This window comes from Phoxinus phoxinus (genome assembly GCF_949152265.1).
Source record: "Phoxinus phoxinus genome assembly, chromosome: 12".
Lineage (NCBI taxonomy): Eukaryota > Metazoa > Chordata > Actinopteri > Cypriniformes > Leuciscidae > Phoxinus > Phoxinus phoxinus.
In genome coordinates this window covers 1,562,501-1,575,465 of record NC_136887.1, presented here as the reverse complement: position 1 = coordinate 1,575,465, position 12,965 = coordinate 1,562,501, and the positions used below count along the sequence as shown (strand labels likewise).

Sequence of the window (12,965 nt, the reverse complement as noted above, 5' to 3'; positions counted from 1 at the left end):
TCAGCTATGCGTTACGTTTTTTTTATTCTTATTTCTTTTGATTATTTTAATTTCTTCTATGTAAAGCACTTTGAATTACCATTGTGTATGAAATGTGCTATAAATACACACACACACACACACACACACACACACACACACACACACACACACACACACACACAGCTGTTATCCAAAGCAGAAGGGATATACGATCTGTTTAAATGTTTTTAGCTTTAGATATGCCATTAAAATTATATGTAATTTTTTTTATGGAGGAATGGATATTATTATTTGAGAAAGGACATTTTATGCAAACAAAACAACAAAGGTGGATTATCTATGCTTAGTTTTAAAACTTTAAACAATACATTCAAGGTTACGTGGTTATTTAAATTCTTGAAAGACAATGATAGTATGTGGTATACATTTCCAGACATGTGTTTGATGTGTTGGGTGGTGGAGATTTTCTGTTGAGATATGATTTTAACGTGTCATACTTTTAATTATTATACAGTGTTTTTATTAATAAATCAATTGTTTGTACATTCTGGCATTTTTTTTGTATTAATATGTAAATTACTGTTTGTTATACTGCATACTACAAAATTTCTACTAAAAACTGCGCAGAATATATCATGAATCAGCCGTAGTCTGTCAAACGGCTCTCGCGGTACTATGATGTACATTCGTCACAGTCACGTGGCGCCGGCGCTGTATCAAGTCGGACACAATTTACCCAGCATGCACTGCTTCAAGTCAGCCACCGATCGGTCTGCGCAGCGCTGCATGAAGTCCATCAAGCCTGTGATGTCCAGCTCCACCTCTCTGGACGTCTAATGGGGTGGAGGGATAGGGGTGTGGGTGTGGTTGGATAATCTAGCTCCACCCACTCGGCCCAAATTACATTGGCTCCTCCCTGTTGGACGTGAGCTCTACCCATTTGCTCTGCAGTGAGCGGCCTCTCTTAAAACCACAGGAACATCATTCAAGTGGAACCAAGCACAGTTATTGGCTTACAAATGAAACCAGTGGTACACAAATATATATTTTTTATTCATTTTGAATTTACTTAAGTTTACTGTGACATGAAATGTACTATATGTGTGCCGAATTGACCTTCCATTTAAAAGAGTTAGTTTGTAACGTTCAGCCTTCTCGGTTGAATTACATGAACTAAAATTGGGGTCAGATTTAACTGTGAGTTTGTGAAGCGTTTTAAAAGATGAGACAACAACCGGTATAACCGGAATAAAAGTGTATTAAACAATATTCACAAGGAACTTAAAACAACACAATAAATACAAGAAAACTAAGTCTGTTAAAAGTGTGGAGTCCGTTGCACCATACCATAAAACAGTCCAAAGGATCCTGGTGTGTTGCTAGTCCCAAAGTGAATGTGAGTAATGTCCACCGGTGTATATAAAGTCCACAGAAGTGATAATCCAAACTGTGCTGGAAAGGAAAGCCCACATCCAGTTTGCTGGTGATCACCTGGTCGTATAGTGAGCAACGACCTCAATTGTTTGACATGCTGCCGGCTTTATACTGTCTTGTTCCTGTTTCCTGTCATGTGATCGCTCACATGACACGCAGACCAATAATCAATTAAAGACATACACACATACAAAAGATAAGAGGAACAAAATGGACTAAAATGACTAAAGACAACATGTAAACCTATTAAAACTCTAATATACATAAAATCAATATAATATATAGAGTGGTTAAAACATGTGTCATGTGTGCCAGTGTCACTAGTTTATCTAGAATAAATGTGAACATATCAACACATCATCTCGTGTTCTGTAGAGTTTCTGATTAACTGCATACATGACTATACATCAAACTCAAAACTTGACTAGACCAAATGTGTATTATGCCCTATATAATAAAGCCCATTATTATTATGCACACATAGGCATATATTAGATCATACCCGTGCGTTTTAACAGTTTGTAACACCATTTGTGTTTAAATAGTAAGTCAGACCAGCCGTTATTTAGATAGAGACACTTTGACCAGCGGTATAGGGGCTGTGAAGCTGAACCCAGGCTTAGCCAAATCACATCTTCAGTTCTCAGCTATTCATCTCTAGTGAGCCTCTTGATCCTTTGCATACATTTCCCCCTTCATTACAAAATAAAGGACCGCAAAACCCGAATTTACTCATTACTCATTGAATTGAGTCTATATCCTCAGTCTCATCACTGTAATTCTCAGGGTTTTGTTGCTAGGCAGAAGCCGGGTTAAACGCTCTCTGCCTTATAGGATCCCGGATGATCCGAGTTCTGGCTCCTGGTCCGGCGGGGGCCAGCGCTTCTCAAACTTGCTGAAGAACAGCGGGTCGGTGAAGGGCCCGCCGTACACGATGCTCTGCATCAGATAAACCAGGACCACCACCAGGCCGGAGATCAGGAAGAAGGGAATGAAGGGCCGGAGATGCGTCCACACCACTCCCACTCCATAACTCAGGCCTCCATGGTCACGGTAGTGCGTGGTCTTACGGGACGTCGAGGACGCCGGCATGGACGAGGCGTAGTTGTCTGAATCCGTGTAATTGGAGGACTCTGGGTCGGAGGAATCCATGGCCAAGTTATATTGATGGTTGAGTGTTCCCAGTCCTCACAGGAAGTCCAGATGATCAATGATCAAAGGCAGCATATCCTGATCGCATGATCCTTTGAGTCTTGAGGTGATCGATCGATATTGCCATGAACACAAAACACTGCAGAACTTTGAGCTCAAGCTTCCTCATGCACTGGTGACTCTGTGTGTGTGTGTGTGTGTGTGTGCTCTGACAGAGCCGGCGTCTGGTGGGACCTCATCAGATCTCCAGCACTCTCATGCCAGAGAAATACGATACTCTGAGAGAGATACTCGGAGTGCAAACGATATATATAGCACCAAATGACTGGAACATGTGGACGAAACAGAGACACTGAGTCATTACTGTGTCAACAGCCTTAAATTCATTAGGGTTCAGCAGCACGTGCAGTTTGTGTAATCATTATCCTCTGTTCATCCGCTACCTTCCTCTCGCTCGCTCCAGAGTCCAGCCCAAAGCACAGCGAGGAGCGTTACTGCTCAACGGCCGAGTCTAGAGCCATCAGGACACAAACTGCTGACAGAGTTTAGCAGGACTTCAGTTGAGGAGACCTGAGAGATTACAGTCTGTTCTTTAGGGTTATTGTGGACGATCGGATCAGTTAGACTCGTTCAACCTTTCCGAATCAGTTCACACATGCCACATGTTATTTACTGTTTTCATTCCAAATTTATGTCTTTTACTAAATAATTTTGCAGCCTGTTGGTAAATGGACGTTATATCAAGTGGTAGGGCCACTCTAAAAAATGCTGGGATGTTTCAACACAATTTTGGGTCAAATATGGACAAACCCAGCCGTTGGGTTACATTTTTAAAGTACATTTTTAACCCAACGTTTGGGTTTGTCCATATTTGACCCAAAATTGGGTTGAAACAACCCAGCATTTTTTATAGTGTTGTCATAAGTTGAGTTATGAAACGCTGCTGTAAAAAGCGTAAACAACTGTGTTCAGAATGAAACTCAAACTATTTCTGAAGTACCCAGTATGTTGATTGTGACATGATCGGTATACAAGCCTTACCATAAGACGTTTATTCAAGTGCGCTATTACAATACTTCTTTTAAACTAAACCGATAAAGTGTCTACTGTTTCAGTCTAAACCAACATGTTCTCTACTGCTATATTGATCGAACATAACCTCCTCTGGATGAATTAATGTCAGTGACTCATCAACTCATTTAATTATGAAAAAGAGCAGCCTGGAAATACTGCTAAAGATTAGAAAAGTCATATAGAGGTTTAGAGATACGGTATATGATGACAGAATGTTCCTTCTTGTTCATTAAAAGCATTCTACAAAAATATATATTTGTAAATGTATAATGTATCTCCATGTTTCTCACACAGAACACCTCCTGGACACAAGCGGCGCTAGGCCGGGGCTAGCAGAGCTTCAGCACCCCGAGATAGACTAAAGCACCCCCACAGCACCCACAACAATAATATCTGGAAGCAATTCTAATCTGGCTGTATTCTATGGAAGCTTGGTGACAAAGAAAAAAAGAAAACTTATCTTGTTATTTCAACGTTATATCTCGTTATTTCAACACAATAAGTTGTTATTTCTACATAATATCTTGTTATTTCGAAATAATAACTGGCTATTTCGACATACTAAGGGAAATTATTCTATTCTGCATTAAGCCTTAATGGTTTTCTATGGGAGGAAAATGCTTAACGTGTAATTAGACATTCTGGGCTCATCTGATTTTTTGTACATATATAGCCTACTTTATTATGATTTTAGTATCATAATGATTGATAACATAATAGTTTATTACAAAAATCTTGTGTAGAGAACTTCAAACTTGTGTTGCTTATCTCTTAACACTAGTTCACGTGAAGAGATGTTGGAGATTGCATGTAGTTTTTAAAGCCTTCATTGCTTAAAATTACAGATTAGATCCATGTTGAGAATAATAGTATTTAGGAAGTATGTTAAGTGAAATTTAAGTATTAAACTTACTTAGTTGATTTACTCAGGAAGAGTAAACTTTTTGCTTATTTAACTTTAACTTTCCCTTTAAGTTTACTTTGCAAAAATAAGGCAATTGGTTTCCAAAACTTGTTATAATACAGTGTTAGCCATAAAAACATAAAGCATGTCATGTTTCTGAATTCAGAATTGCAGACTTGAGTAAGAATTAAAAGACGGAAGTCAAACCGAACAAAATGTAAATCTTTAAAACGGCCCAAAACAGTAAAAGTCAAGGGTTCAGAATGAAACCCATACAAACCTAAAACATTTAAACTAAGACTAACAGAATCCACATTAGACAATATTCATTCCCAAAAGCAGATTATGACAACAATAAATCTTATTTCATTCGTTCATTAATTCATTGAGTTTCTCATCCACAGCATTTATAACATGTTCACGGGGATCTGTCTCTTGTTCGGTCTTCATGCCGGAGTTTCCCTCGGTCTCCTCGTTCTGTCGGCTCTCCTCGACTCCGTCTCCGGTCCCGTTGGCTTCAGGAACCCCTCGATCTCCTTCTGTGTGTGTGTCCTTCTCCTTCCTCTCCTTCTCTATCTTCGAGAGGTGGTGGCAGAGAGCCTGTACATAGGTGAACACACACAGCGGGTCTGGCCTGTTGCCCATCAGTAACATATCAGACACTTCCAGGAGAGGGCAGCAGTCAGCAAGAGATCTGCGGACGAGAGAGAGAGAGAGAGAGAGAGAGTTTTGCATTTACAGACCGTCAGATGTTTGACGAATGAAAGCAGAAATGCTCATAAAGTCACTCTTTCTTCCTCACACACACATGCGTCTCCATACAGAGCTGGCCTATGTCTGTCCCACACAGTCTTACTCTGCTGTGCTGAAGGCCAGACTGAAGTTCTTCTCTCGGTCACTGGCTTCGAGCGAGGAGAAGTCGAAAGCAGAGGGAAAGAAGCGATGAACGAGTGCACAGAAAGCCAGGCCGTCACTCCAGGAGGAAGAGAAGTTTTCTATGCAGACTCCCTTTGAGAGATGATATAGGAGACGGTGTATTATTCAAACGTGCGATCTGTACGGTGAACAGCGCTGTGCATATAAACATGAACAGCACAGGAGAAATACAGTCATATTGTTTTCAAGATTATGAAAATAACAGACAATGTATTTCCTTGATTGCGTATGGAATTGTATGATGTGAATCATAGAAAATGGGATTTTTGTAGAAAGAGAATAAGATTGAAGGTCCATCTCTAAAAATAACCATCACTGGGGACTAGGCAGATTGTAATGTTGTTTAATAACCTGCCGATTGTTCAGCTAATGAAACATGGATGCAAAAACTGAGTTGAGTTGTAAAAATGACACAGTGTTCAGGATACAGTGTGTGATTGGATAGACTTCTCCTTTTCTGTCCCTGTGAAATTCAACGCAGCGTCTATGGCTGTACGGTCTAGGGTCCTGGAGTTCATGTTTCCATCCAGATATTGTATTCTCATTTTGCCATATTGCATAAATATGGATGGAAACGGCAAGATGCGCTTCTATTAAAAAAAATTGCATAAAAAATGCTACATTGAGGTGGATAATATATATATATTTTTATAAGAGGTCATGCACATAAACTATGATGAAAACACATTTACTGAATAAATCCCTCAATAACCTCACGTGACTTTGCGTCAGCGGAGGCTGTGATTGGATAACTGGAGTAACCAGTGGACCAATGGCATCGCAGCGTCTCTAATGTTGGTTTGGTGTTTCTGAAAGTCGAAGTGTGTGATGAGAATGAGTGTGTGTATTTCCCTCCAGAAGCGTCTCACACACACGAGTGTGTCCCCGAACACCAGATCCGAGCGCTAGAGAACACGACAGCGGTGACAGTTTCTCTGACGCTCGACACACACTCTTCATGACGGAGGAGAAAGAGCACGATTGCAGAAACGTACAGGTTTATTACTGATATTCTTCACCAGGACGTGCCGATGTGGTTCTCTTGAACACGAGGGATGGAAACGCTGCTTTATTCACAAGTGTTGTATGGCTTATTCCATTGTCATATAATGCATTTTGCGCATAAGTAAAATTTTTGGATGGAAACATAGCTATTGCTCTTTGGTTTCTTCATATGGCCGACTGTAAAGCGGCGATAGTTCTGATTGGCTGTTTATAAGAGTGAGTGTTTACAAAGTTTCTTATTGCTGGACGTTTGAGCTTTAGCTCACCTCATATTTCTGTGTTTTGTTCCGGCACCAGTTGAGGATTTTCTGCTTGATGGATGCTCCGCCTGCCATGCCTATAGACGTCCGCTGAACTCTGAAGTTTCGGACACCTGGAGTCCTGCAACAAGCCAACATATACCATTCAGACTAAAGGCCGAGAGATACTGAACAACTTCAGCTGAGCAATGACAGAGCTGCTTACAGCCGAACTCAACTCTGTGTGCATGATTCGCTTATTTTCCTGTCTATCCCCGTAAAGCTGATTTGAAACAATCTGTATTGTATAAAGCGTTATAAAAATAAAGATGACTGACTGACTGAACAAAAGCACCAGTTCAACAAACCCAACTCATTGCTAATAATGGAAGTTCCCTTTCGAGGAACATTGACGCGGCTTTTGTGAGCGGCTTCAGTGTGAGCCGGCGTCTGAGTCGCGTGTAGAACACAACAAGCTATTGGCTCATGACGAGGTCAGGTGACGTGTGTAATCACATCTATAGATCACACCTGCGCACCAGCATCACCAGCACGTCTGCAGAAGCGGTTTGTTTGTCGTCTGTTTTAGAACAGGAGTGGGAAAGAAGTCTAAGTCTAGGGTGTGTGTTTTGCCGAGCCCCACTTCATCACTGGACAGGAGGTGTGTGTTCCCGGTCTCGGCACACTCGATCAGGTCTGCTGGTGGTTCTGGTCACTCGTATCGGGTCAGAGGAGCTTGAGACGGTGCCGCTCTATCTCTCGCTTTATCTACGGACTCCGCGGGTCCCGTTCAGGAGTTGGAAGCTCGCTCTGGGGTGCGTTTCCCGTACAACTATATCGCTCGCTGCTTAACTACAGTAGTACGATGCATCGCTGGAGAAATCAACTAGCGAGTCACGACTGTTTCCCGAAACCGTGTGTCGCAAAGTATCGTTCAACCACGTTGGTTTATGACGTCTCGCACGTGGTGGACTCATAACTTATTTTAATGAATCTGTTTGGGATCGAATTAACGCTCGATTTTGTCATATAAGTTACAGACATGGCATCTAAAGACCATTTCTTATGACCAGTTATTTTGCTTTATTACCAGACTCAATATTTGTCTCGTTCTTACATAGTAGAGCACGTCCGCACATGCGCAGTCTTCAGAAACGGTGCTTTAAATCTCTTGACAAACTAAAAGACGTACATTTGTATGTATTCTAAATAAATAACACGGGTTGTACTGAATGTCCACTTATTTTGCTAAAGATCAGGATTTATTCAGTCTACATCTCATGTAAACTAGAAACTCTACTTCTGACCACAGATCGAGAGCTGTCGCTCAAACACACAAGTCTGCGATGCTGTTAGCGAACGTTCGTTGGAACGATGGTTTCGGGAAACACACACTCACTGAACTGCTGATAACGACGGAACTTGCGACCATAGTTGGCTAACGATGCTTTCGGGAAACACACCCCAGGACGAGGATCTGCTCTCAGCGGGTCTAGTTTCAAGGAACCAGACAGTGAGGGACGATACGAATCGAGTGCGACCGGCGGCAGTTTCCATCCTCCTCCAGGACACATGAGACACACACGAGGAGCTCCTGGAGATCGTCACTCGTGGGATGGCTAGTGTCGTATACATTTTAAACTGTATATTAAACTAACCATGTTTCTAACATCTAACCTTATTTAACTTCTAACATTTGAACAGGAGGTACAAAACCTCTTGTGGCTTTGAGTGTGTGCGTGTGTGTGTGTGTGTATAAATAACGAATATGGGAAGTGAAACTAGACAGAGGTCTAAATTCGAAACCAAAAACAGAGTTTGGTTACCCAGTAACAAGAGGGCTCGTCTATGAAGAACCAATCAAATTAAGTCATTTTGCCATACCTCCTTATTCTATAAAACTGTTGTATTTGTGTTTTACTGGTGGGATTCTCAAAGGAATTTGTCTGAGATCCTCCGGCCTTGATTCTTCTTGGGAGACTTTCTCTGAGAACTGCTCGAAGACTCTCCCGGCCGGTAATAACGGCATTTGAAGGGACATTTGCTGAAAGTCTGTCTGATATTTCTGCTGTCAGTTTAGGGAAGCAAGTACGTTAGAGTAAGAGACTCGGCCAGTTGTCGACGGGAGACGCGAAGAGCTAGAGTATAAAGGTTATTAAGTGTCGATTGGAAGACGCTAGATATTTATTAAGTGTCGATTGGAAGACGCTAGAATGTTGGGTTTAGGGAAAAAATCCTTTACAATACCTTACACCGATTGGCCCGATCAGAGGAGGGAAGCTAGCGATCCTCACTAGCGATCGGCACAGCCACCCAAACGTAAGCTCCCCTTATTTCCCAGTGAGATCTTGAAGTCACGAAAAGCCTATTCCTCCCGTGTTCATAACCCAGTGACGTTGGATTATTCTTTGGCTTAATGAACACGGGTATAAGTCGAGGCCTTGGGTGGAAGAGACGCTAGCGAGTTGTCTCCCGCATCAACAACATCGTTAAAGAGTCCTAGCCCTCAAACCCTGTAGAATTACATCCATTAAACCGTATCAAGCCAAGGCATTCAAGAGTAAGTAATGTATATAAAAAGCCTTTACAAGCCAGCAAACACTGTCCTTTAAACAACAGTTAGTTAGTAATGTGACAGTAAGGCCGCCAAAATCCAACCATCTCCTCCACGTGGCGACGGCTGGAAACGAGGGATTCGGCACTCGGCTAACGATGGCTCTGGTCTCAGCGACAGATGGAGCGACACATCGGCTGAGTGATTTTGGTCGCATCAAATGGCAGCACAATCCCGAGTACCCGATCAAGCTAGGGCGTTCCCCGCAGGCGACGCGCGCCGTCTTCGCCTGGATGGCGTGGGAAGTGAGCTAGGGCTCCCTGCCCATGGACGGGGCAGGCTAAAGAAGCTAGTCCAAAGGATCCGATTGGCCACTATCAACATCGGCACATTGACCGCACGTAGCTGCGAACTGGCTGACGTCCTCAAGAACCGCCGCATTGACATCGCATGCATACAAGAGACGAAATGGAAGGGTGCAAAAGCCAAGGACATCGGCGAAGGGTACAAACTCATCTACTACGGTATCAACCCAAAGCGAAATGGAGTCGCAGTGGCCGTTAATCAGCAATTTCAGAACCAGATCACCGATGTATCGAACATCTCGAACCGCATTATTTCCATCAAGATTGTCTCCGGCTCAATCACCATCCGTGTCGTCAGCTGCTACGCCCCCCAAACTGGCTGCACCGACGAGGACAAGGATGAATTCTGGGAAAACCTGGATGCACATCTGCGGATTGTGGAACCAGAGGAATACTTGTTCATCGGTGGAGACCTAAATGGGCATGTAGGCTCAGCAAGACATGGCTACAAACAAGTACATGGTGGACGGGGGCATGGTACCCGCAACGACGATGGCCGCCGCATCCTGGACTGCGCCGAGGCCCACAACCTCGCCATCGCCAATACGTTTTTCAAGAAAAGGCCCACCCACTTGGCCACCTACAACAGCGGTGGAATCGCGACACAGATCGACTACTGGATGCTCCGTCGCCGTGACCTCAAGCTCGCCCTCGACACCAAAGTAATCCCATCGGACAACATTGGTCCCCAACATCGACCACTCATCCTCGATGTACGCCTTAAACTTCAGCGGCAACCCCAGGCGCGCAAGACGGGGCCTGAACAAATCAAGTGGTGGAAGTGGAGTGAACACAAGAGCCAGCTGGCAGCAGCATTTGGCGGCCTCAACATCAATCCCTGTCAACCAGCAGAAGCCATGTGGAGTGAGATCACCACCCAAATCCACACCATCGCCATTCAAGTCCTTGGTAAGACGAAGCCAGGAAGAAGATTTATTGACAAAGCAGTCTGGTGGTGGACTGAAGAAGTGCAAGCGGCGATCAAGGCAAAGAAGATGGCCTACAAGAACTGGTTCCGAACGCGACAGCCCGCTGACCTCGACCGATACAGGACCCTCAAGTCTGCGGCGAAAAGGTCAGTGGCCACCGCCAAGGCGAAGCACCTCGACGAGTTGTACGACGAGCTGGATACATCAGAGGGGGCAAACAAGATCTACCGCCTAGCCAGCTCCCGTTACCTGTCTACACAAGCCATCGGCCAATTAGCCACCATCAAGGACGTCAACCACCGACTGTTGCGGGACCCACCAGCCATTCTCCAGCGATGGCGCGACTACTTTTTCGGAATTTCCAATGAAGAGTTCCAACACCCCCCAATACCAGGCATGGACCCCGTTGTTGGTCCAGTTCCACCAATCACCATCACCGAAGTGTCACAGGCTGTTAAGAAGATGAAAAACGGGAAGGCAACTGGACCCGATGACATTCCTGCCGAAGCCTGGAAACTCATGGGACGCAGAGGCGTAGAAATCCTCACACTACTCTTCAACCAAATCATTGCTGTTAACAAGCCTCCCCAAGCCTGGACAACTAGCACCACGGTGCCGATTTGGAAAGGCAAAGGGGATGTCAGTGAGTGCACTAACTACCGGCCAATCCGACTTCTATGCCACACGATGAAGATATTTGAGCGCATCCTGGACTCCCGTCTACGCTCTATCATCAGTATCACGCCAAACCAATGCGGTTTTGTCAAGGGCTCTGGAACCACAGATGCCATCTATGCCGCCCGCCTGCTAATGGAGAGGCACAGGGAGAAGAACGTACCGGTCCATATGGCCTTCCTCGATTTGGAGAAAGCTTTCGACAGAGTTCCCCACAACCTTATATGGCGAACACTTCGATCGCACCAAGTCCCGGAAGAGTACGTGCGCTGGACCCAACTCCTCTACCAAGGTACCACAAGCAGCGTCCGGTGCCCTGTCGGAACCTCGCTACCATTTGACATCCGGGTTGGCGTACATCAGGGATCAGCCCTATCACCGCTGCTTTTCGTTCTCTGCATGGACACAGTAACAGCCGACATCCAAACGAACCATCCATGGATGCTGCTGTACGCTGACGACGTCTTCCTCGCCAAAGAGACCCGCCAGGAACTCAACGTCCAAGTGCAGCAGTGGAACGACCACCTTGGCGAAAGCGGCCTCAAGCTCAATCTGGATAAAACGGAATACATGGAAGGTGGCGCCCAAACCGATGGCACGATCACCATCAATGGGAAGGACTTGAAGAAAGTGGAGCAGTTCAAGTACCTTGGCTCCACCCTCTCGGCTAATGGTGACAGCCTTCCAGACACCAGAACAAGAGTCAACGCTGCCTGGATGAAGTGGCGCCAGGTCACTGGTGTCCTCTGTGATCGACGCATGCCCACCCACCTCAAGGCAAAGGTTTACAAGACAGTAGTCCGCCCAGTTGCCCTCTATGGAGCAGAATGCTGGCCTGCAACCACCAAACACGAACAGGCCCTCCACACGATGGAGATGCGTATGCTTAGATGGACATTGGGACTGACCAGACTGGACCACGTTGCGAATGAGGATGTCAGGAAAATCATGGGAGTAGCACCAATCACTGAGAAGATGCGAGAAGCCCGCCTCCGATGGTATGGCCATGTGATCCGAAGTGACGAAGAGTCAGTGGTGAGAAGAGCACTGCGGCTCAGCCCTGAGGGGAAAAGGCCACGTGGAAGACCGAAAAAGAGGTGGATGGACCGAATCAAGGAAGACATGAAATACATCGATGCCGCCCCCGAGGATGCCTTGGACCGGAGAAAATGGAGAAAGGCTTGCCGACAAGCGGACCCCGCACCTGCGCGGGACATACGCTAGGAAGAGAGTTAGTAATGTGACAATCACCGGATTACGTAATGTGTTATAGTAACGAGAGACCCACACCCTGAGGAAAGCTCGTTAGCCACAACGCGTCGGTTATTTGAAAACGGTTTTGAATTGCCTAAGTCATGATAAAATAAAAGACTTTTTATACACAGTTACTTAACCCCTTAAGCGCACCCCCTTTTTTTAATAGACATGAAAATGCACATTTCGAACTAAAATGGTTGTAATTCAGGAATGCTTTGGAATATAGAAGTAAGATTGGTCATGTTTTAAAGACGACATTTGGCGGATTTGTATAAGTGAAAGAAATTAAGAAAGTTAAACAAAAAAAGTTTGAGTTTATGAAAATGTATAATGTTAAAAATGTAATTATTCATATTTTATAAAACCATTTTTAAAACCTGCATGACTCTAAACATGCAAAACAAAAAATCAAAGCCAAAAATCTTAATTTGTGTTTCAAATGTTAGGTTGATATATCTC

General features: G+C 44.4%; 2 protein-coding genes across 3 annotated transcripts in view; both read right to left on the bottom strand.

The window, feature by feature from the left end:
* Nucleotides 1-840: 840 nt before the first annotated feature.
* Nucleotides 841-2,779, bottom strand: LOC307008445 (uncharacterized protein). Its single transcript, XM_079631240.1, has 2 exons — nt 1,330-2,779; nt 841-945 (listed from the first exon to the last, which is right to left on the bottom strand). Exon 1 carries the CDS (start codon nt 2,566-2,568, stop codon nt 2,245-2,247), a length of 324 nt encoding a protein of 107 aa, XP_079487366.1. The 5' UTR covers nt 2,569-2,779; the 3' UTR covers nt 841-945; nt 1,330-2,244.
* Nucleotides 2,780-4,747: 1,968 nt separating this feature from the next.
* The window catches only part of smtnl1 (smoothelin-like 1), a 13,340-nt gene continuing 5,122 nt past the window's right edge, over nt 4,748-12,965 (bottom strand). For both annotated transcript variants that reach the window (XM_079631648.1, XM_079631649.1), the window contains 3 exons: nt 6,754-6,868; nt 5,403-5,554; nt 4,748-5,240 (listed from right to left, as the gene is read on the bottom strand). In XM_079631648.1, the coding sequence (XP_079487774.1) occupies nt 4,913-5,240; nt 5,403-5,554; nt 6,754-6,868 (595 nt within the window). In that variant the 3' untranslated portion in view covers nt 4,748-4,912. The remainder of the gene's footprint in view (nt 5,241-5,402; nt 5,555-6,753; nt 6,869-12,965) is intronic.